Raw genomic sequence first — 22,742 nt, 5'->3', positions numbered from 1 at the left:
AAAAAAATTATATTATCATTCACCTGTGTTTATATATTTCGATGATTATTCAAATGATAAATTTTAAAAAATGAATTTTCCAATATAATAATAATATAATTTGATTATTATTTTAAATTAATAGTGTATAAAAATTATATCATTATTATGCTAATCAATTAATAATATAAATTTTTTATGCCAATAATATATTAAAAAAAATTCTAAAATTGAAAACTAAAGTCTAAAGATTTTTCACAAAACCACCTTAGTACAGTAAACCACTATCTCAATGTAATAATAGATAAAAAAAATATATATATATCTTTTAGTTGATTGGATAAATGATAAATCCCACCAAAAGAAGTTAATTAAAGTTGACTAAGGAGAGGAGGAACTAGTACACACAGCCAACGACCACGATTTACTAGCTCAAAGGAAGTGGCTTTCTTGAGCCACACGATCCTTCCCTCAACCCCAAACCTGGAAACTAAACTGAAACTATAAAAAGGAATCATCGGTCAATTGTGTTTACGAGAGACACTGAAAAAGAGTCCCTTTTTTCCTACAGAGATAGAGGAGTCCCAAACTCTCTAACTCCAAAATCCAATTCCAATTTGTTTCCCCCTCAAAAATAATAAAATTTTAATAAATTTTAAATAATTTTTGTTTTGGGGTTTAGATTGTGCGGATCGGAGTTCGGAGAGTTTAGATCTGCGACGATGGAGGGTGTCGGGGCCCGGCTGGGGCGGTCGTCCACCCGATACGGACCGGCGACTGTGTTCACCGGACCGGTGAGAAAGTGGAAGAAGAAGTGGGTCCACGTTTCACCCAATTCCTCCTCTGCTTCCGCAAATTCCAACAACAACAACAACAATAACAACGCCGCCAACAATAACAATCACAATCACACGCACCATTCTAACGGTAATAACGGTTCCCATCTGCTTCTTTACAAGTGGACCCCTATAACCCAATCTCAAAACAACAACAACAACAATTCAAATGGAAACGCCGCTGCCAAGGATTCTGTGCCACCACCCTCTGACGCCCCCGAAGAGCCGCCACGCAGGAAATTCAAATATATTCCGGTATGTCACTTACAATGCGCCTCTCTTATCTATATATTTAAATGGAAAAGAAAAAGTCTTGACCTTTGCGCTTTGCTTTTGGTTTTTGGGTTTTGTGTGTGTGTTGAAATTAGGGTTTTTATTGGATTGTTAGTAATTTAGGAGTTGGGAAGATTTGGGTCTGTTGTGAGTGTGGTGGAAGTGATTGTTTAGGCTATGGTATGTGATGGGAATGAGAGGAATGATATGATGTAGAATGAGGTTGATGCTATTTCTATTTGAGCCGAATTTGTTTATATGTTTTGAAGTATGTTCTAGTATGAATCCGCCAAGATGGGAAATACCTACCCAAGTCTTGTGCTGAAGTTGTTGAGTGATAGCAAAATGAAGGTAATTGATGGCAATGCCACCCTATTAACATGTGGTGGCAGGTTTATCTGACGATAGAATTTGGAAAATCATGAATGCAAGTTTGCAGAAAGTGAGACTATTCAAGTATCAGAGCTAAAAGTTATGTGAAAAAAGAAAGTGAATGCCTTTGGGGGATCTACTCACCCATAACCAATTTAGTTTTCAGTAATTTGTTATCCTGTCCATTAGTGCAAAGATTTTGATACCTCTCTTCAACTTCTGTATTTATCCTTTCGGGGCAGGTAATTCAAATTTACATGTATATGGGATGACTGATCTCATGAATATGTCATTTGCTAAAAATGTTTTTTAGGTTGATAGAACGTTCTGGTAAAGCTAAGCTTTTTGCACATGTTGATACTGGTTTTTCATGTTTAAATGCTAATGAGGATTGGAAATCTGGGTTGTCTAATGATGCAGGTTGCTGTACTAGAGGAGCAAAGGAATGAGGCTGCAGAAATTGATGGTGCTGAAAAGATTGAAGAAGATAAGCCAGTTGATACCGATCCAATTGCAGCAGAACCAAGTCACAAAATTGAGACTATGGATGAAAAACCTGACATAAATGATGTCCCTGCAGATGAAAGTCAGGTAAACCTTTGCCTGTGATTGGGCTTCATGTCTCTGCACATTTTCTTCATTGTTTCCAGCGAGTCATATAGAACTATAGAGGGAAGCAAAACTGTATGCATAGTTAGCTTACATAAATTTATGGAAGGGAATCATTTTGGGTTAAAAAAATAGATGATGATCATTATGGTTCGTTTGTCACTTTGGACTTTGGAGAATATTATTGGTTTAAACAAGCATTATGCAATTTGAAAAAAGATGAATGTGCTTGATTATCATGTAATTAAAAATGTCTAATATTCCTGGCAAAACTTGAAGTCCATAAAGTGACTAATTAGCATTCTGATCTGACTTCGTTTTAATTTCATATATAATTTTGACTTTATATTTCAGCCTCAGGACAAAAATCAAGTAGTACGCCAAGATCTAAATGAAAGCACATTGGATTTAAGTTTGGGGTTAACATCACATGACGATGAAAATGACTCTGATTCAAAAACTAATCAAACAAGAGATGGCCAGTAACACAAAGTGAACAGAAGTCCTCAGGATAGTGAGCATTAGTGCACCAATCTACACGTGTATTTGATCAACAAAAGTATATTTTCACCTGGTTTTGTGTTCACCCATTGATCATTTTAGATTGGATTGTTGTACCGGCATATGCCTATAATATTTTTCTTATTCAGTGTCCTTGGTGGGATGGTCATAGTATTCCTTTTCCCCAACCATTGGACATATTTATTTTTTTCCCCTAATATCTATTGAGGCGGGATATTGTGGAATTGATGTGGATTTTTGTACTCAATATATTGATGAAATTGTGCTATTTCAAGTTGATTCAACTTTGCAATGTTGTCAGATAAATTCACAGAGGCCTTTTGTTTGTAGTTGTAGGTTAATTCCCATAATATATCAACCTATCGTGATAATAAGCATTCTATTTATCAGCTGTGTAAATATAGAAAGCAGCACGATAATACTCCATTGTGTATGTGTCCGGGCAAATGCACGGGTCTTTTTAGAGTTTTCATGCCTTTTTGGCATACTTAATTATCCCTTTAAATCGAATGAAGTTAGATAGCATTTGTTTTGAGATATTGGAATAGAGACTGGGAGATTGGAACAGTATCATGTTTGTTGGCCCAGAGACTTATTAAAATTTCAATCTCTATCTTTAAAATTTCAATATTTTAGTACTTCCAAAAAGTGGAGACTGAAGATTTTGCAAGTGGAGACTAAAATTTTAATATTTTATACTTAAAATACCCTCACTTCAATTAATTAATTCTAACTTTATACTTTGTGCAAATTAAATTAGAACTTCATTCTTATTTCAATCTCTATCTCCCTTTTTATACCAAACACAATACTAAGACTTATTTCAGTCTCTGTCTTCCAATCTCTGTCCCTCAGCCTCAATCTCTCAATCTCTGTCTCTCTTCCAAATGCTATCTTAGAAATCATGATATAATAATCAGGTATACCCTAGAATAGAAGGCTGCAAATTCTTAAGCTATCCATGAAATCACATAACTATCAAGTATAAAAGTGATGATGGGAAGGGAACCGGAAAACCGGTTCACTTTGAAAAATTAACTACACAGGCAAGGCTAGCAAAAAGAAATATCGAGACTTGTGACATTCATTTCACTACTTGTGTAAAATCCCTTATTCTACAACATTCAAATAAAAGAGAAAATACACAATAGAGGATGACCCAACAGTTCTTGCCCTGCCAAAAAGTACAGATGAAATTACTAGTTCAAAACCAAGAATTCAATTGTGTGTGGAAATTACAAACAGGCCATCCCCCTCCATAGACACAGTAACTTGGGATTTTCAAATGTTTTCGTCATCATTCTTTTGCAACAGCTGCCTCAGAAGAATAGTCATGCCTGGAAAGTAGTACAAGTTAATATATATGTATGATGGGCAAGGTGTTAACTGCTGATTATAATAACCATTGGCAAAACATAGCAAAAAATAGCATAACGAACACCTTACGGATTCTCAAGAAAATTATAACTATTGCCAAAAAACAATGGCCAAGTTTCATGAAGTACCCACCACTTTGGGGTATTAACTCACCGCAATTTACGTGAGAGTTGGTACATGCCAGTTGCTGCCATTGCAAGATTTACACTGAATAGGTTCCAATTTTTCTGCATCATAAGAAATAATTACCATAAATGCATCTGGATCATGCAAAATGTATTCTACATTAACCAAAAAGAAAAACTATAATCTTGATAATACGCAGGAAGTGATATACAAAGTAGTTTACATGTCTCTTATGGCTATTTTCATTACTAGCATACAAATCTTGTATGCTCATACACACAAGGAGGCATGAAGGAAGCAACTTGGTTTGCAGACAAAATATGCAAGGATAACAAATGTAGGGACAAAAGATGAGATACCAAATTCTATAGGGAAAAAATGAATACATCAGAGTGAGAAGGCTGTAGTATATACATCATGATCTAATGATTTAATTAATTATTTGATGAAAAACGGGAATTTTATGTCCTCCTAAGTTGCACATTAGAAGTTAGAACTACCATGGGCATATCCTAATTGATGTTATGGAACCATTTAAGTCAAATTTGTATGTCATGCTCTTGCAACATTCAAAGAGAGGTATGCAACTGCAAAGCAGAATATAGCCAAATGATAACATTTTGCTTGAAAAAAGAAGATCCATGTATTAGGCCACAAATACATGTCGAAGCAATCCTTCTTTTGAGGGGGGGAAAAAGAAGCTTACTGGAGTGATAACAGTGCTGTAACGTGACCAGATAACTCCAGTAGCAGTAACAGCTGGGGAAGATAACAGGAATCAGCACAGATATAAATAAAATCTAATGCATGGTAATGTATCTGCAAAAGCTGATTGCTGAACAGCATAAAAAAAAAGAAAGAAAAATGGATATGATTACTCATAATTCTGTATAAATCTTAAACTTCTGCATGTTTGTGCCTTCTAGGGAATTCAGACATGCATGCAGCATGCTGCATATTTATGTCCATAATATATAACAGTAAATGATATTACAATATGTATCCCTTACCTATTTGCTGAGGATAGGAAATTTTCTCAGGTGGTTTTGCGAAATCGGCAATATTGGCAATGCTGATACCCCACTTAAATGTTGGTGCCCAGAAGTGAACTGCATAATAAGTGAAATGAGTTTTTTAAGCATTGCAAAGGGTAGCCAATTTTCATTTTAACGCTCAATAGCAACAGTGGTTCAATGCAACCAAATGAGAGATAACGAGGTGGATTAGAGCAGAAAGAATGACTTTCTACTGAAAATTATATTCCCTTTGGTGCTCTTTGTGAGTGATCTTTAAATTTCACTACAAGAAAAGCAAGCCACCTCTGATCATATTATTTTAACCAATTCATGAATACACAGACGAATGTTGATCAATAAATTACAATACATTTTATCTCAATGGCTAAAGACCGGAATCTATCTATCCTCGGGTAGATTAGGAACATCCAGGTCACAACATTTGCATAAAAGTATAACATGAATAAATCTAAAATTAACTTGTTTCTCCATAATGCCTCATTATGCTACCTTCATCTGTCAAATCCCCAACAATTTTCTTCTACTTTTCTTCGCTTAACCACCAAATTCATGATGTAATAGGACTCCCAATGAATGAAAACTTGAAATTCATCACATTCAATTAGATTTGGACAAAATACCCCAAAAAAAAAGGCTGAATTAAACTGAAATGGAACCTAAACAAATAAAATAAACGAATCCCAGCAATTCGAAAAATATATCCCCAAAAAAGGATTAATTTAAGACTATTGACCGTGAACACTTAGACATAATGTTTACCCCCTCAATAAAATAAAATAAAAGGTAAAAAATTGAGCAAAAAAATCTGCGAGTCCATTTGACCTTCCAATAAATCAGGAATTTTCAGCTAGTCAAATCCTATAGCTTCAGGAATAAAAATTGGAAGTGGATTGCGATTGAGAAGTTTATGTGCTATGGAATGAAGATTCGAAGAACCGAATCGAATAGAAAACTCTTCGATAGACGAAAATAAATAAGACAAAAAGAAAGTATAGAAAAAAATATCGAGTACGAAAGGAAAAACGAATGAGGTAACTCACTAGTTTTGGGACCAGCTGGGTGATTCCATAAAGCTTGAAGCTTTGAAGCCGCCATGATTTTTCTTCTTCTTCGCTTTCGATTTTGCGAAATGGGGTTCACTTTCTGCGACCAAAGGAAACTATATAGTAGGCTCGAACAACTGCGGAGAGGATCCACTTCGCAGCGCCATTCAATCAGATCCTGACACGTGGCTCTAACATGGTTAAAAGTATATGTTTCTGACGTTGAGCTAAGTTTGGTTTGGGGCAAATTGGTAAATTCATCTGCAGAGTGCAGAGCACAGTAACACTCGCGGCGTCACGGGAAAATCTCAGCGACTTTTGTTGCATGTGTTTTGGTGTTTGGCATTCGATTTTAGATTTATTTGTGCGTCTCCGTTATTTATTGCGTAAGTTGCTTAACAACCTAGGTAATTCCATATGCAGACTAAACAAATTTCATCCCACAAAGAAAAACGGGAGTGGATCTCTCTCTCTAGTAAAAAAAAAAAAATTAAATAGTGTAGGATCTTATTTTTTATTGTTCTTTTTCTTTTATTTAATTTTGATTCCAAATTAAATATGAGATATCACACTTTATTCTCTCAAGTATTAAAAAAAATGGAAATGATCCATTTCTAAGAGAAAGTAGGGGTGTGCATGAATTGGGTGAAACCGGGTTTGATGTGATACAGATTCGGCTCGAAATATATATCGGGCCTATTTATTAAACCCAAATCCGGCTCTAGACCCGATGAAACCTATACACTTTCGGGCCACGATTATACCGGGTAAAAATCGGGTGAAAATCGGGCCGTTAACATTACATTACCTTGATACCTTCGTATAAGCTAGCATGTGAAAATATCCAAATTTCTAAGACTCCAACCATTATTTGACATAGTAAAATTCACTTAGAAAAATATAACAAGAACCAACTCTTCTCTAAAATTAAAGCATAAGCATAATCAATACTAATATTGTCTAATAATACCAAATATTTAAATCAATATAAATAACACAATATTATGCATTAGTCTAAAATCTTATGCATTTTAAATATAAAACATTAACTTATAATCTTATAATAACTAATAACACAAAATATTAAGATTTATAATACTTAAATTCCACTTAAGAATAGCCATCATTCATCACTAATAACACAAAATATTAATTGTGTATGATGACCGGGCCACCGGGCCGACTTCGGGTGACCCGAGCCATGACCCGGACCCGACCCAAAATAATGACCGGATCTACTTTTTAGACCCTTACCCGATCCTAAACCCAGTGAAATCACACCAAAATAGCCCCTAAAGTGTTCGGGGCCAGGTCGAACCATGCACACTCCTAAAAAAAAGTATGAGAAAATGATGATATTAGTGTACAATACAATATGTACAATAAATTAAAAAAATTAATAATTAAAAATTAAATATCAGATTTTTAATTAATTATTTAATTTTAAAATTTAAAATTTAAAAATTTAGAATTAGCATTTCAATACACGGTTACTTCTAATTTCATCGTAATTTCTCAACTTCTGTTTCATTCCCAAAACTTGCTGCTGTCCTCTAGGTCTCGGAGACCGTGCCGATGCCACCGCATCCACCTCCAACGTCGCTGTGGGGTTCCTGCCAACCGAAACTGCACCTTATTTTTCCGTAAGAGAGTCGGATACCTCCGCAGTCTCTTCTGTACTTCTCCGTGGCCGCTGCATTATCATCAAAGGGACATCGAGCTTCTTCTTTTTCATCGTTATTGAGGTGTTGGTATTCCTGATGATGATGATGATTCATTGTTATGTTGATGCTGTCTCTTCATGGTTCTATATTCTAATTCGTTCATTTTTATCAGCAGCTATCACAATAGGGAAAAAAAAAGTAATATAAACACCGTTTGTGTGCTTCTTGTGTCCCATTTAACTATTGGATTTGTTAGCCTACTAGAGTGCTGGCATTTTGTGATGTGCTCCAATGCAATTTTTTCTCTTTCTTCTCTCTGGATCAAACTGGTGAAGGATTGAAGGGTGAAAATAAAATTGGAGTTTCAAAAAGCTGTTAAGGCTAGACTTCTCTATGCCATTCTCGGACAGATTAATATTAATTCAATGGCCTGTTTAAAGTTATTTTAGTAGGTATATGGATGATTATTTTAATGCTTATGTAGATGGTTATTTTGATTGGATTGAGTTTAGTTATATAATTAAAATATGTTGGATATTCAATTCACTAGATATGCGAATGATTTTTATTCTTAAGTGGATTGTTATTTTGTTCGATTTGGTTTAAGTATATACAATTAAGAAATATTGGATGGTAATTTCATTAGGTAGTCGGATGATTATTTTAAGTGAGGGAGAGAGTGGCGCCGGTGAATGGGGTGGTTGGTGAAGCGGCGACGGCTTGATGAACCCAGGAGGCGACAATGATGTCCGGTGAGCGGAAGAATGACGCCGGTGAAGGGAGATGGTTGATGAATGAGCGGCAACAGAAATTTTGGGAAATAAAATGTTAAATTGGTAAATTAGAGTATAAAAGATGGTTAAAATTTTAGAATAACTGAATAAGATTTTTAGTTTGGGTAATTTAAGTGGTGTTTTTTTTTTATTATTGGGCCGAATTTTCAATCCATTATATATATTGTAAAGATTTCTCATTGTCTTCCTAGCAAAATTCTCCCACAAAATTTCATCCCTTACAAATTACGTAAGAATATTCTTTTTTTTGTATAAAGTCTTCCTCCTAGAAAATTTCACCGTAAACAAATTGCAATCAAATTGAAATAGAAAGAAAAATATTATATACACGTTAAAGACTTTTTCAACAACAATTTTAAAAAAGGGCAATTTACATAACTAAATTGTTTGTCCTTTAAATTTACGCAATTGCATTCTTGAAGACGCAAATACATTATTTTATATATCTATAAAAACTACTACTGGTAGTAGTGATTTACGTAAACACATAATCCGCTATAGCCAGCCACGAATTACATGCAAATGGGAAACACAGAAACCGCTAGAGGCTATCGCGGTTTCTGTTTATTAATCCGCTATAGCCAGCCATGAATTACATGCAAATGGAAAACACAGAAACCGCTAGAGGCTATCGCGGTTTCTGTTTATTAATCCGCTATAGCCAGCCACGAATTACATGCAAATGGAAAATACAGAAACCGCTAGAGGCTATCGCGGTTTCTGTTTATTGATGCTTGGCCATAAACCGCTACTGACAGTAAGGGTTTATGTGTATTGGGAGCAACGTTCAGAAAACCGGACCGGTCATTAAACCGCTCTAGTCACTGGTTTACTAGTCTAACCGGTTCAACCGATAGTTCAACCGAAAAAACCGTTTTAGAATAGAATAATAAATAAATTATAAATACACATCCTAAAATATAATTATAGTCTGATATAAATCTTAAAATATTTTCGAAATTTAAAACACTACATAAAACATTGTTATTAGCAGATACTTCTTGATTAATATTATCTTCCATAACTGAAATTAATAAAGCATATATGAAATTAAAAAGTAAAAACAGCCAAGTCAGAAATTGAACAGTTCACAGAAAGTCAGAAATTGATATTTACAAAAGGAAGCAATACAAGATAGCATACTAGAGTATAATATTGATATTTACATCAACAAAGTAGCTGATACTGCAAATGATGTTACAATCTTTTAAATGAAACTCCATTTTTTTTTCCACAACTCCAGGTATGAAACAAATCCTTCAGACATCAATCTGTATTTAAGACGATATGCATTGTATAAACATTAAACAATACTTGCCGAATGCAACCAAAGTTCATAATGGAAGAATCATTTAATCTTAACTGGGAAAAGAGAAGGGGGGGCACAAAAGATATGGAGCAACAAAGAAAAAAGAGCAACAGAAAACAGAATGTCTTTAGTTACATACCAAACCGTGTTTGTATAAAATTGACAAATAGAGAGCAACAGAAAACAGAATGTCTTCAGTTACAGAGCAAGTTCACAGTTCAAATTGACCAACAAAATAGAAATTGTGCAACAAACAGGAATTGAGCTGCAAAATAGAAGATCAGCCACAGCCAGTTAATTTTCAGATTATTAATTTTTTATGCTAACCAACAAACAGGAATTGAGCAGAGGAACAAAGAAGGAAGAAGATGAGCACTGAGCAGAGGAAGTTTACAGAGCTAAGTTCACAGAAATTGAACAGTTCACAGATGAAGTTCCAGAAATTGAACGGTTCACAGAGCCAATTTCACAGAGCAGGTTCACACTTCACACAGTTCACAGTTCAGATTTTTTATTTCTTATGCTCAGCAGCAAACAGAAATTGAGCCGAGGAAACAAATAGACCAAACACAAATTGACCAACAAAATAAAACATAATTCTAAGTTCAGTTCACAGAGGAAGTTCAATTTCATGCATGTTTCTACCGGGGTCGATGGAAGAACATGAGCAGAGGCGAAGAACAAAGAAGATGAGCAGAGGACGAGTCACTCACCTGGGTCGATGGAGGGCTACCGGTGTTGACTGTTGAGGACCGCCGACCGCGCGATGAGAGGGCTACTGCGTGCTGCTGTTGAGAAGATGAAGCCGATGGAGATGGAGGGCTACTGGGCAGGAACCAGGCTGTAAAATGGTATCGAGCTTGTAATTTAAATAACTTGCAAGAGCAAGCTTGAAGAGGAGAAGGCTTGTGATGCAGCCTTGAGTAGAGAAAACAGAAGAGAGAAGAACGAGATTGTGATTGAGAAAGAAAGGAATTTTGGAATAATCCAATTGATTTGAAGAGTCAAAGCTATATGCAGTATATATAGCTGTACAAATAGGAAAAATTAAATAACTAACTAGTGGTGTAGAATTTAAATCTAACAAACTAACCAACCTGCCAACTATACAAAACAAATTCCACAGCTATACAAAACAAACTCTAACAGATTGCTATTTTGCTGCATTTCAATTTTATTGGGCAATACAAAGTATGCAGCTGTATTATGTTACAGCCCCCGCAAGCTGGTATTACTTGGGTTGTGCAAATCAAGTAAGCCCAGCTTGGAAAGCAAGTGAGAAAATGGTTTGGGAGCAAGGGGTTTAGTGAAAAGATCTGCAGGTTGATCGCTAGAGACAATGTGCCTGAGATTAGAAATTCCTTCTTTAAACTTATTTCGAACCACATGACAATCTACCTCAACATGCTTGGTTCTCTCATGGAACACAGGATTTGATGCAATGTAGATAGCCGAATTATTGTCACAAAAATATCAACCGGAAGAGGAGGGTGAATGTCAAATTCCTTTAAAAGCTTGAGTAACCAAATAAGCTCACAAGTGCCATTAGCAAGGGCACGATATTCAGCTTCTGAGGAGGACCTTGAAACTGTGGCTTGCTTTTTACTTTTCCAAGAAATGAGAGTGTTGCCAAGAAAGAAGCAATAGCCACTAATAGATTTTCTAGTGTCTTTGCAAGCACCCCAATCAGAATCTGTGTAACCAGACAGTGTAAAGGAATTGTTGCTTGAGAAAAATAGGCCTGTTGCAGGGGATTGCTTAAGATATCGAAGGATTCGATAGGCTGCCGTCAAGTGAGCATCAGTGGGTGAATCCATGAACTGAGATAAGCACCCAACTGAATAGCTAAGGTCAGGTCTTGTATTTGTAAGATATAGAAGTCTGCCCACCAATCTGCGATACATGGTTGCATCAGGAAGAGGAGAACCTGAATCCTTAGACAGGAAGGTAGTGTACTCCATAGGCGTAGAAGCTGGCTTGGCACCAAGTAAGCCACAATCCGTGATTAAGTCTAATGCATACTTCCTTTGATACAGTGCAATACCGGTTTTGTTGCGCGCTACCTCCATACCAATAAAGAACTTGAGGATGCCAAGATCCTTAATCTTGAATTTATCATCTAAGAAAATCTTAACAGCCCGAATTTCATCCAGATCGTTCCCTGTCAGCACTAGATCATCCACATAAACAAGGATGGCAGTAAATCTTGTACCGGTGGATTTAGTAAACAATGAATGATCATTTTCAGATTGAGTGAACCCCAAGTCAGCAAGAGCAGCAGAGAGTTTGATGTTCCACTGGCGACTAGCCTACTTCAAGCCGTACAAAGACTTCGTCAATTTGCAAACTAACTTGGGATTCAAACACTGCAGTCCCTTTGGGAGCTTCATGTAAACATCTTCATGAAGGTCGCCATGAAGAAAAGCCGTATTCACATCAAGCTGATGAAGGTGCCAGTTCTTCACTGCGGCAATTGCAAGGAGAACCCTCACAGTGCTCATCTTCACAACGGGACTAAAGGTGTCAATGTAGTCAACTCCGGGAATTTGAGTGAAGCCTTGGGTAACAAGCCGCGCTTTGTGTCTTTCAATGGTGCCATCTGGATTGAATTTGGTACGAAAGATCCATTTACAACCAATTGCATTCTTCCTAGGAGGAAGAGGAGTGATGATCCAGGTCTTGTTTTGCTCAAGAGCAGTGAGTTCTGCCTCAATGGCCTTCCGCCAACAATCATGCAAGACAGCCTCAGAATAGTATTTGGGATCCGGGTTATTTATGAGAGAGAAAGTAAAGGCTTGGTGCTTGGGAGAGAATAATGCATATGACAAATGATGAGAAAGAGGATACTTACAAGTTGAAGGTAATTGGAGCGCATTCATTGGATCTCTATGTGATGAAATGTGGAAACAATGAAAATCTTTAAGATAAGACGGTTGTTTTCTTTCTCGTTCAGACCTTCTAGAAATTGGTACAGCAGGTGGAGGTTCAATGTTAGTGGATGTATGGTCTAATGATGCTTGTGCTGATGCTGGTTCCAATGCTAAGGATGATGCAGAAGTAATTATGTCATGAGAAGATGTCACTGGCGATGCAGAACTTATAGATGAATCTGATGCAATGCTCATAGTGGGAGGTGCTGGTGTGTCATGATGAGATGCAGCTGTATTATATGTGAAATTATCATAGTAAAATGCAAAAGGGTCAGAATTTGACAAGTCCAATGAATGTTGATGCATGGAAGGGAGATCGCTTGTCACTTGTTTAAAAGGAAAATGGTGCTCATAAAATTCAGTGTTCCTTGATATGAAAAGTTCTTTTGTTTTCAAGTCAAACAGAATGGATCCTTTTGTCCCTAATTGATACCCGAGAAAAATACATTTTCGAGCTCTTGGATCTAATTTTCTTCTACCAACACTTAAAGTAGTGGCAAAAACTAGACAACCAAACACCTTGAGAGAAGTTAAATCTGGTTTAGCGTTGAAAAGAGCTTCATAAGGAGTTTTATGTTGTAAGTAAGTGCTTGGCAGTCTATTAATTAAATGTACCGAATGTTGCACTGCATAGTGCCAAAAACATTTTGGAACATGAGAATGAAATAAAAGTGCTCTTGCAACATTCAATATGTGTTGATGCTTCCTCTCAACAATTCCATTTTGTTGAGGAGTCTCAACACAAGATGTTTGATGCAATATTCCTTTTGAGTTGTAGAAAGAATTCATTTTAAACTCCATTCTATTATCTGTTCTAATTTGTTTCACAGTTTTATGAAATTGGGTTTGCACCAGTTGAACAAAATTTTGCACCAACCTCGCAGCTTCTGATTTTAATTTCATGCAATAAATCCAAGTGAACCTTGTTTTATTTTCTACAATAGTAAGAAAATATTTATGGCCAGAAGTTGATAGAATTGAGAGTGGCCCCCAAATATCTATGTGTATTAAGTCAAAAGGATTTTCAGAGTGTGTATTACTATTAGAAAATGACAATTTCTTTTGTCTAGCAAAGTGACAAGAATCACAAACATGAGATGATGAGATGCACTCGATGAATGGAAATGTATTTTTCATTATGGACATTCTGCTATATGGTAGATGACCTAGTCTAGCATGCCATAAGGCTCCTAAATTCTGCTGCACTGTCAAATTTATTAAGGGTGTATGAACTACTGGTGTAGTTAGCTTCCAGGGTTGAGCATTCATCACATAGAGATCACCAATGACTTTAGCTTGCCCAATCATCTTCAATGATGGGAGTACCTATATCTCACAAGAAGAATCAGTGAATTTTAATTCACAATGCAATGACTTTGTGAGTTTAGAAACTGAAATCAAATTGTATTTAAAGTGAGGTATGAATAAGACATTAGTAAGGGTCAAATGGTTCGAAAGTTGTACAGTGCCACAAATGTTTGTAGTAGTGGTGGAGCCATCAGGTAGATTTACTAAGACCGGCTTCATGTAAAAGAAAGTTTTAAAAGACTCTTGAATGTAAGATGCATGATCAGTGGCTCCACTGTCAAGTATCCAAGAGGTTTTATTAAAATTTGATGCATACTCAAGAAATGCCTACCTTTTGGCTGAGCGAGGGTGGCTAAAGAAGTGATGTGGTTAACACTATGGGAAGCTGGCATGAATGGTTGTTGGAGGAGGGCCAGTAAAGTTTCTTTCTGATCTGGAGTTAACACAAGTACTGTATCATTACTCTTTTCATTTGAGCCAGAATCAGTGATCTCAGCACTAGAATTCTCAACTGTCCCTTCAGTGCTGATTTGATTAGCTACTCGTTGTTTTAAGTGAGCAGGAAAACCATTTTTCTTGTAGCAAGTTTCTGCTAAATGACCAATTCGATTACAGTAGCTACAAATCTTAGAAGTGTATCCTCGACCATAGGATTTCTTAGTGCCTCCTCTACTTGTACTTCTCCCACGGCCTCTGCCTCTTGCTGGGAATGAACCACCTCCAGCTGAGGCTTGCACTTCCAAAGAATTAGTCACAATTTTGCTATCAGACAACTCACAATTCAACTGACGTTCCTGTTGAGTTAGCATAACTAGCACAGTGTTGATTTCAGGCAATGGCGTCATAAGCATAATTTGTGATTTAACAGTGGAATATTGTTCATTCAAACCTCTCAAAAATTTAACAACATATTCTTCAGATGCATGATCTCGAACGATTTTTAATCCACAAGAACAACCACTCACACAAGCAACACAATTAGGGATGGCATGTAAATTTTCTAATTCTTCCCAAATAGCCTTCAGCTTAGTAAAATAAGAGGTGACAGAGATATCACCTTGTTTGAGCGCATAGAATTCCTCTTTCAACTCACCTACTCGAAAAACATCTCCATGCGAATAACGATGCTTCAAATCGTTCCATAAATCTGGAGCTGAACTAATCCACATCACGCTTTTAGCGATCTCAGAACTGAGAGAGAGGTTAATCCAAGAGAGAAGAAAATTATTGCACCTATCCCATGCTTTGAAAGTAGGATCGCCTTTGGTCGGTTTCGGAATCGATCCATCAAGGAACTTCACCTTATTCTTCGATCTCAGTGCTCTCCACATGTCGTGCGACCACTGGTAATAATTTTGAGGCGTTAGCTGGAGCGGAATCAGAGAAGTTCCAGGACTTTCACCTGGATGAAGAAAATAAGGACTGATCGGATCAGAAATGGCAGAAGAGGAGCTGGATCTGCCGATGTGTGTTTGAAACTGAGAGAATTGACGCATGAAACTAGTGAATCTCTCAAAATCTGCAGCGGAATTCAATGAATGACTCGCATTCGAATCTGATGACTGATCTGCCATTTTTGAATTTGGAGGCTCTGATACCATGTAAAATGGTATCGAGCTTGTAATTTAAATAACTTGCAAGAGCAAGCTTGAAGAGGAGAAGGCTTGTGATGCAGCCTTGAGTAGAGAAAACAGAAGAGAGAAGAACGAGATTGTGATTGAGAAAGAAAGGAATTTTGGAATAATCCAATTGATTTGAAGAGTCAAAGCTATATGCAGTATATATAGCTGTACAAATAGGAAAAATTAAATAACTAACTAGTGGTGTAGAATTTAAATCTAACAAACTAACCAACCTGCTAACTATACAAAACAAATTCCACAGCTATACAAAACAAACTCTAACAGATTGCTATTTTGCTGCATTTCAATTTTATTGGGCAATACAAAGTATGCAGCTGTATTATGTTACACAGGCGAAGATGGAGATTGGAGGGTTACTGGGGCTGAGGATGGCGACACCAGGGGACGAAACGGCGACAGGGGGGCTATTGTTCTTCCTTCTTCGCGGCTAGGGTTCTCCATGAATGAATGGGGTCGGGGGAAGAAAGGGGGGTTAGGGTGCTCCTCGAGCGGGTCGGGTCGGTCTCTTTTTTTTAAAAAAACATAAAACGGCGTCGTTTAGCGTAACCGGCCGGTTTTTGACCGGTTCGCCGGTTCTTAAGCGATTTTTCGCTGCACGGTTTTCAGGAGAGATTTGAAAAGATTTGAAATGGTAGTTTGTCACTAAGAACCACAAACTTAAAGCTCTCTCCTCCTATTAGTTCAATACAATATTAGGTGAATTAATGTAATCCCTTCTCAAGTTAGTTAGATGATAGTAGAAGGAAACGATAGCTTCAGGTAAGTAGAAGGAGCCTGCCACAAACTACTCTTTTCCTTCTATATTAATGTCGTTAATAATTCTAACCCTACTAAATTATTTTTAGCTTTAAAAAATTATTTGTGATTTGTTGATTTAAATAATATGATATAAGATTCAACAAATTACATTTAAAAACTCATTTCGTACCAGCTTGCAACGAATTATATAACAAAATAAATCAAGATATGAATATATCAAACTTCAGACTAGGACAATTAATTAATTTTGAGTTGAAAATATTTTATTTATAACATTTGTTTATTATTTTGTTTATAATATTTAAACAATATAACATGTTTAGGATGCTAATTATTTTTTATATCATAGATGAAATTGTGTAATACATTAATATAAATTTAAATTGGTGTATTCCACAAGTGTAATATACAATATAAATTGCGAGTACCAATTTATATGACAAAAGAATTTATAATTTACGATTTTATAAATTATAATTTTTTTAAATTAAAAGATTTAAATTATGACTTACAATTTTTAATTATTTTTTGTTTCATTTAAAATCATAATTCATCATTTTTAATTATCTTTTTTAATTTTTTATCTTATTTAAAATCATTACATTTGTTTTTATCCTATATGCTTCTTGTATCATTATATTATATCGTAATATTAACCAAAATTGTATTAAACCGCTGCTGCCTCCAGCGGTTTACGCACGTCTCCCAATACACATAAACCGCTATTGACAGTAGCGGTTTATGGTCAAGCATCAATAAACTGAAACCGCGACAGCCTCTAGCGGTTTCTGTGTTTCCCCATTTGCATGTAATCCGCGGTTGGCTACAGTGGATTATGTGTTTACGTAACAGTAGCAGTTTTTATAGATATATGAAACAATGTATTTGCGTCTTCGTATTTGAAAGAATGCAATTGCGTAAATTTGAAGAGCAAACAATTTATTTATGTAAATTTCCCTTAAAAAAATTAGTGTAATGGTTAAGAAGATAACCAAGTATTACGATAAATTTTACAAGATTAAGGGTATTTGTATTGTTTTTTTGATGTATTTGAAAATATTTTAGATGGTTTCGGAACATTTTAAAATGTTTTAGAAAGTATTATAATATCCTAAAAGATTTTAAAAGACTCTGAAAGGTCATAGAATATTCTAGAAGAGTGTGGATATATATAAAAGTATGAAGAGTTATTTACAATAAAATGTTCTTTCCACCAAAGCTTCATTTCTCTTGTATTTTCTTGTATTCTTAGTTTTCTTGTTAAATATTGAGGGTTATACTGACTTAGTCTTAGTTCAAGAAGTTGAGTATGTTCGAGTGTTGACATGATAGTGTTGAAGTGTGTATAAGATCATAATACAAATCTCACAAAAAATTATTGCATTATCTTAAACTATCAAATCATTTTAAAATAATACTCCCCATCTTATATATATATATTTTGTATAGATTGTATTCAAATACATTAATTTATGAACAAATATCTCAAAACTCAAAGATAAAAACTATATATATATATATATACTATTTTTTATGATATCTCTTAATTTAACCGGCTAAAGACTAATCTAACTACATATTTGAGTTTTATTCAAAAGTTTACTGTAATTAATAAATTATTACATATATACAAGGAGATTCAAATTTTAAAATATTTATTTAAGTAGATGATTCAACTGATATCAATTCAAATTAGTTATAAATAAAAAGTTAAAAACACTTGTATTTTTTTTTTTTCGGTCATGCTCTTATTAAGAGTTAGGTGAGAAATCATAAAACATGTGGTGAAATTGGTTGGGCTTAGTTAATACTAGCCTGCAAACAATGCTCGTCAAAAAAAAAAAAAAAACCCATGGAATCATGAAAGTAAAAATGGGAAAAGAGAAGGGTAATTGATGTCTTTTGCGAGACGGAAGGAAAAATAGGAGGAGAGCCGAAAATCCAACGGTGGAATCTGCGACGGACGGTGATGAAGTTTATGCCTTTGAATTTGATAAAACCCATTGTTGTGTTGTTAGTCACACTTACCAGCGCAGTTTTCTTCGTGTTTCAGTCCCCACAAACCCAAAACCCTTCTTCATCTTTGTCTACCATGTCTTCTTCTTCTTCCTCCTCTTCAATGGGTCGAAGCTTTGTTCTCTGGCTTCACGGTTTGGGTGACTCTGGCCCTGCCAACGAACCCATCAAGAACTTGTTCACTTCCCCTCAGTTCAGGAACACCAAATGGCTCTTTCCCTCTGCGCCAAATGCCCCTGTCACTTGCAACTGTAATAAGCTCTTCTTTCCTTTCTCATGATCTCTCTTTACCCTTCAAATTATGCTTTTTCGTGCTTTCTGTGGACAACGAATCATTCAATGTTTTTTATACTACCTGTTTTGGATACTTGTTTTGGCTTCCATTTAGATGAAAAACAAATCAGATGCCTGAATTTGCTGTTTTTTGCCATGTCCTTGTTGCTCTAGTGGTGGTGGCTCTTTCATTCTGTTGTGCTTATCCCATCAGAATCTTGTTCGTTACTATTTGCTGAAGCTTGATTCCCTCATTCAATCTTTAGTGTTAAGGGTTGAGTCAAGAACAAAATAATTTCTAGCTACAATACTTTTTTTTTTCAATTTTTTTTCACAAAATTCCTTAGGATCACATTTCGTGTAAGGAATTACACTTGTTAGACGGTGGAGTATCAATGGTTTAGACATATGGGGACAATGTCAGTAGATAATCGAGCCAGAAGGGTGGATCAAATGAAAAATAAACTAGTGGTTAGAGGAAGAGCTAAAAAGGCTCTGCAGGAAGTGATCAAGTGAGATTTATGTGTGAACAATCTCATTGTAGAGTGTAGACATGATAGGGTGCAATGTTGTCGTTTGATTCATGTAGTTGATTCCACCTGGTGGAATAAGATTTGTTGTTGTTTGTTGTTGTTGGTTACACTTGTTACTAGCGCCATGGGCTGGGATGTTAAGTGTGTTGTCGATCCCCCAACTAATACTGGAGAGAATAGTATTGGCACCATTTGGCTAGCGTCAATTTTAGAATTTGATGAGCTTAGCATCATGTATGATGGTGAATTATTGACCAAAATGCAATTCCTAGAAATTTTAAGTACATAGAGTTGCACTCTTGTCATCAATTATTCCTTTTAGCCTGAACATATAGTGATCCAACATTTATAATTTTTGAGGAAAGGTTCTTTTAATCCATTTCTTATGTATGTTCTCTTGTTTTTATTCCTTCAATGTCTTAAGTTTTTGCTTGATTGGCAAATTTTAACTATGCATCCATCGAAGTTTTAAAGCATGTTCATTTCACCACAATATTAGATGAGATCACAATTCCTTGCAACATGATATAGTGACAATCTGACTTTGTATATACTTTTAAAGAATGAAGATATAATATGCTTTCCAGTCTGAGAGATAACGAGATTTTGATTTGTTTCATCTTGTAGATGGTCATGTAATGCCCTCATGGTTTGACATTCATGAGATTCCTATAACTGCTGTAAGTTTAGCATTCCCTTTTTTCTTTGATTTATTAAGTTTAATAGACTCTCTGCAGTTCCAGTCATGAAAGGAAACTAATACACAATTTTCATATCTCCATTTTCCTACTTATTCTTTGTTGCACGGTTCTTTTAGATTGTCTATTTGAGTATGCACTTTTTTCTTAATTTATAGGTCCCCTGGACAGTGATCATGATCTTGTTTAATTCGTCAGCTTCCTCCTTTTCTTTTTCCATTCAATTACTTTGTCTTAATAGAAAGCTTGGTCTACAGGGTGAGCAATTTGAGGTCTTACATTTTGTAAGAAATAATTAGTTGCACATCTCATCCTATAACTTCTTAGTTTTGCCATTCACTTCATTGAGAAGTCCAATTTAGTATTCTTCTATGATTGTAGTGTTTATGCTATATCTTGTTTAGGATGGAGTTGTTGGCATATCAATTTATGTTTGAAAGAATTTTACTTATTGTCAGGACTCTCCACAAGATGAGAGTGGTTTGATTAAAGCTGTTAAGAATGTGCATGCTACAATAGACAAGGAAATAGCTGATGGCACAAACCCTAATAATGTATTTATCTGTGGATTCAGTCAAGGAGGTTGCTTTCTTATTTCCTTTCTCTATATGTGTCTCTACATATCTCGGTGCTTTCATCATCTCCTTCATCACACTAATTCCTTTAAAGAAAAGCATATGTATAAATTTCCAATGAATTGCAGTAACGTTTTGCAGGTGCATTGACCTTGGCTAGCGTTCTGCTTTACCCAAAAACTTTAGGTGGAGGTGCAGTATTTAGTGGCTGGGTACCATTTAACTCATCTTCGTCCATCATAGGACAAATTACACCCGAGGCAAAGCGGGTACAAATATTTAAGAATTTTCATTATTCTCATTACTTGTTTGATGTAAGTGAAAAATATCAACATCATTATATCCCAACATAGAAATATATGAACCATGTTAGTTAAGTTAGACTAACTTAGTACCAATTGATGGAATATCCGAGTTTTCTAAGGCAATTATAACTTGTATACCTAGTTCCTGAATACTATTCAACTCAACTGAATTTTGGTATGTACTTATCACCTATTTTATTTATGTTGACATAGTTTATATAAATATCTGCAGACACCACTATTGTGGTCCCATGGGATTATTGATAGAACAGTCTTGTTTGAGGCTGGACAAGCAGGTCCCCCTTTCCTTGAAAAAATTGGTGTTGGCTGTGAATTTAAGGTGAGATTTCAAGTTTTTAATGATTCATCTATTGACCCCTCTTTTTTAATCTTCATCATGATGCTGACATTTGTTCTAATTGCAGGCTTATCCTGGTCTTGCTCACTCAATAAGCAATGAGGAACTCCGAAATCTGGAGTCGTGGATCAAGACACGCCTACAGACTTCTTCGTAATCGTTTCTGGTCCCGCAAGATTTTTCTCTTTTTTTCATTTATTATTTTACCTTGGTGGTGGAATTTGGTATGGCCTGCAAGAAAGTAAATCACCTCAATGGCTGAAAGGGGGGAATGGTGGAATTTCGTATCTTGCATTGCAATATTTATGATAGATTTGATGGGGCAGCCTTCTGATCAATGCTTCATTGTCCATTTGTTAATGTTAAAAGTTAGAAACAGAAGTGTAAGTGTTATTACTCTCTCTGTCCCTGTTTTTCATACATTTTACCATTACCTTTTTCTTTCCTCTGGAAACCCATGAATGAAATAATTCACTTTTAGCTAAAAGAATATGCTTTTTCAGTTAATTATTCTTTATGAATTCATAGGTAATAATGCCCATAGGTCATAATATTAAGGACCATTAAACTTTAATATAGCCTTAATTATATTATATTCTTTAACCAAATGTTATTACATCTTTATGTAGGTGCATATGGATACAGACATACAGTAAATAAAAATAGTGACAATAAACAGAATCAATTAAGTAAACAAGTGTCAATGTTACTCCCCTTAAAAATATAGGGAAAACTTCATATAGGAAAAAAGAATGTAATTTTACCACAAGTGATGGTAGCCACTTGAAATTTTTTGCCTTTGTCTTACACTCTATTTGCAAGTTGTCACTGTAGCCATGCAGCATTGTTTCTGCTTCTTTTTGTTGGGACCATTTCAGAGGTGGGTTGAGATTGAGACCACTGTGTTGTTTTAGCTGAAAAGCTGGAAAAAGTTACTGTTTTTCTAGCATTATCAATTGAACCATGTTGGCACTTGTCTCATTAAATATACCTTAATCCATGATTTGCAGTTTAAAATATAACTTTTAGGGTTTTAGCCATATATTAATTAGACCATTATCCAAAACCTAAGTGCCTAACTTTGCTATGCTGTCACTTGTCAGTGATGAATTCAATATTCACAACTGTGTACAATTAGTTGAGAATTTTTGACATTATGAACTATGTACCATTTCAATTCAATTATGTACAATTAGACTTGTAAATTCTGAATCTATATATTGCCTTTTTTGTTACCTTGTGTAAGAAACTAAATGGATCTAATTCAATTTTAAAATCTAACTTAAAAGGGTAAAAGGGCATAACTCTCTTACACTTATAAAAACTATTAGATTTTTATTTTTAAATCATGTGGGACTTAATAGTTAATACCTTGCTAATGTTTTCACTTGTCATACATAAAT

General features: G+C 35.3%; 3 protein-coding genes across 4 annotated transcripts; 2 read left to right on the top strand and 1 right to left on the bottom strand.

Moving 5' to 3' along the window:
* The first annotated feature begins 325 nt into the window (after window positions 1-325).
* Window positions 326-2,875, top strand: LOC112741272 (uncharacterized). The gene is made up of 3 exons (XM_025790174.3): window positions 326-1,070; window positions 1,881-2,051; window positions 2,424-2,875. The coding sequence occupies exons 1-3, from the start codon at window positions 702-704 to the stop codon at window positions 2,553-2,555; spliced, it is 672 nt and encodes a 223-aa protein (XP_025645959.1). The 5' UTR covers window positions 326-701; the 3' UTR covers window positions 2,556-2,875.
* Window positions 2,876-3,644: 769 nt separating this feature from the next.
* Window positions 3,645-6,528, bottom strand: LOC112741271 (mitochondrial pyruvate carrier 4). The gene is made up of 5 exons (XM_025790173.3): window positions 6,172-6,528; window positions 5,105-5,203; window positions 4,801-4,853; window positions 4,122-4,195; window positions 3,645-3,928 (listed from the first exon to the last, which is right to left on the bottom strand). Exons 1-5 carry the CDS (start codon window positions 6,224-6,226, stop codon window positions 3,889-3,891), a joined length of 321 nt encoding a protein of 106 aa, XP_025645958.1. The 5' UTR covers window positions 6,227-6,528; the 3' UTR covers window positions 3,645-3,888.
* An 11,855-nt stretch (window positions 6,529-18,383) lies between these two features.
* LOC112741270 (probable carboxylesterase SOBER1-like) lies at window positions 18,384-21,826 on the top strand. 2 transcript variants are annotated; one of them, XM_025790172.3, is made up of 7 exons: window positions 18,401-18,547; window positions 18,635-18,848; window positions 20,031-20,083; window positions 20,560-20,683; window positions 20,818-20,945; window positions 21,214-21,321; window positions 21,407-21,826. In XM_025790172.3, exons 2-7 carry the CDS (start codon window positions 18,674-18,676, stop codon window positions 21,494-21,496), a joined length of 678 nt encoding a protein of 225 aa, XP_025645957.1. In that variant the 5' UTR covers window positions 18,401-18,547; window positions 18,635-18,673; the 3' UTR covers window positions 21,497-21,826. The 2 variants fall into 2 exon arrangements, with proteins under 2 accessions (XP_025645956.1, XP_025645957.1); XM_025790171.3 differs by having other exon boundaries at window positions 18,384-18,848.
* The last annotated feature ends 916 nt before the right edge of the window (window positions 21,827-22,742 follow it).

The sequence above is a fragment of the Arachis hypogaea genome, chromosome 14 (genome assembly GCF_003086295.3).
Source record: "Arachis hypogaea cultivar Tifrunner chromosome 14, arahy.Tifrunner.gnm2.J5K5, whole genome shotgun sequence".
NCBI lineage: Eukaryota > Viridiplantae > Streptophyta > Magnoliopsida > Fabales > Fabaceae > Arachis > Arachis hypogaea.
This window is presented reverse-complemented; position numbering and strand designations above follow the sequence as displayed.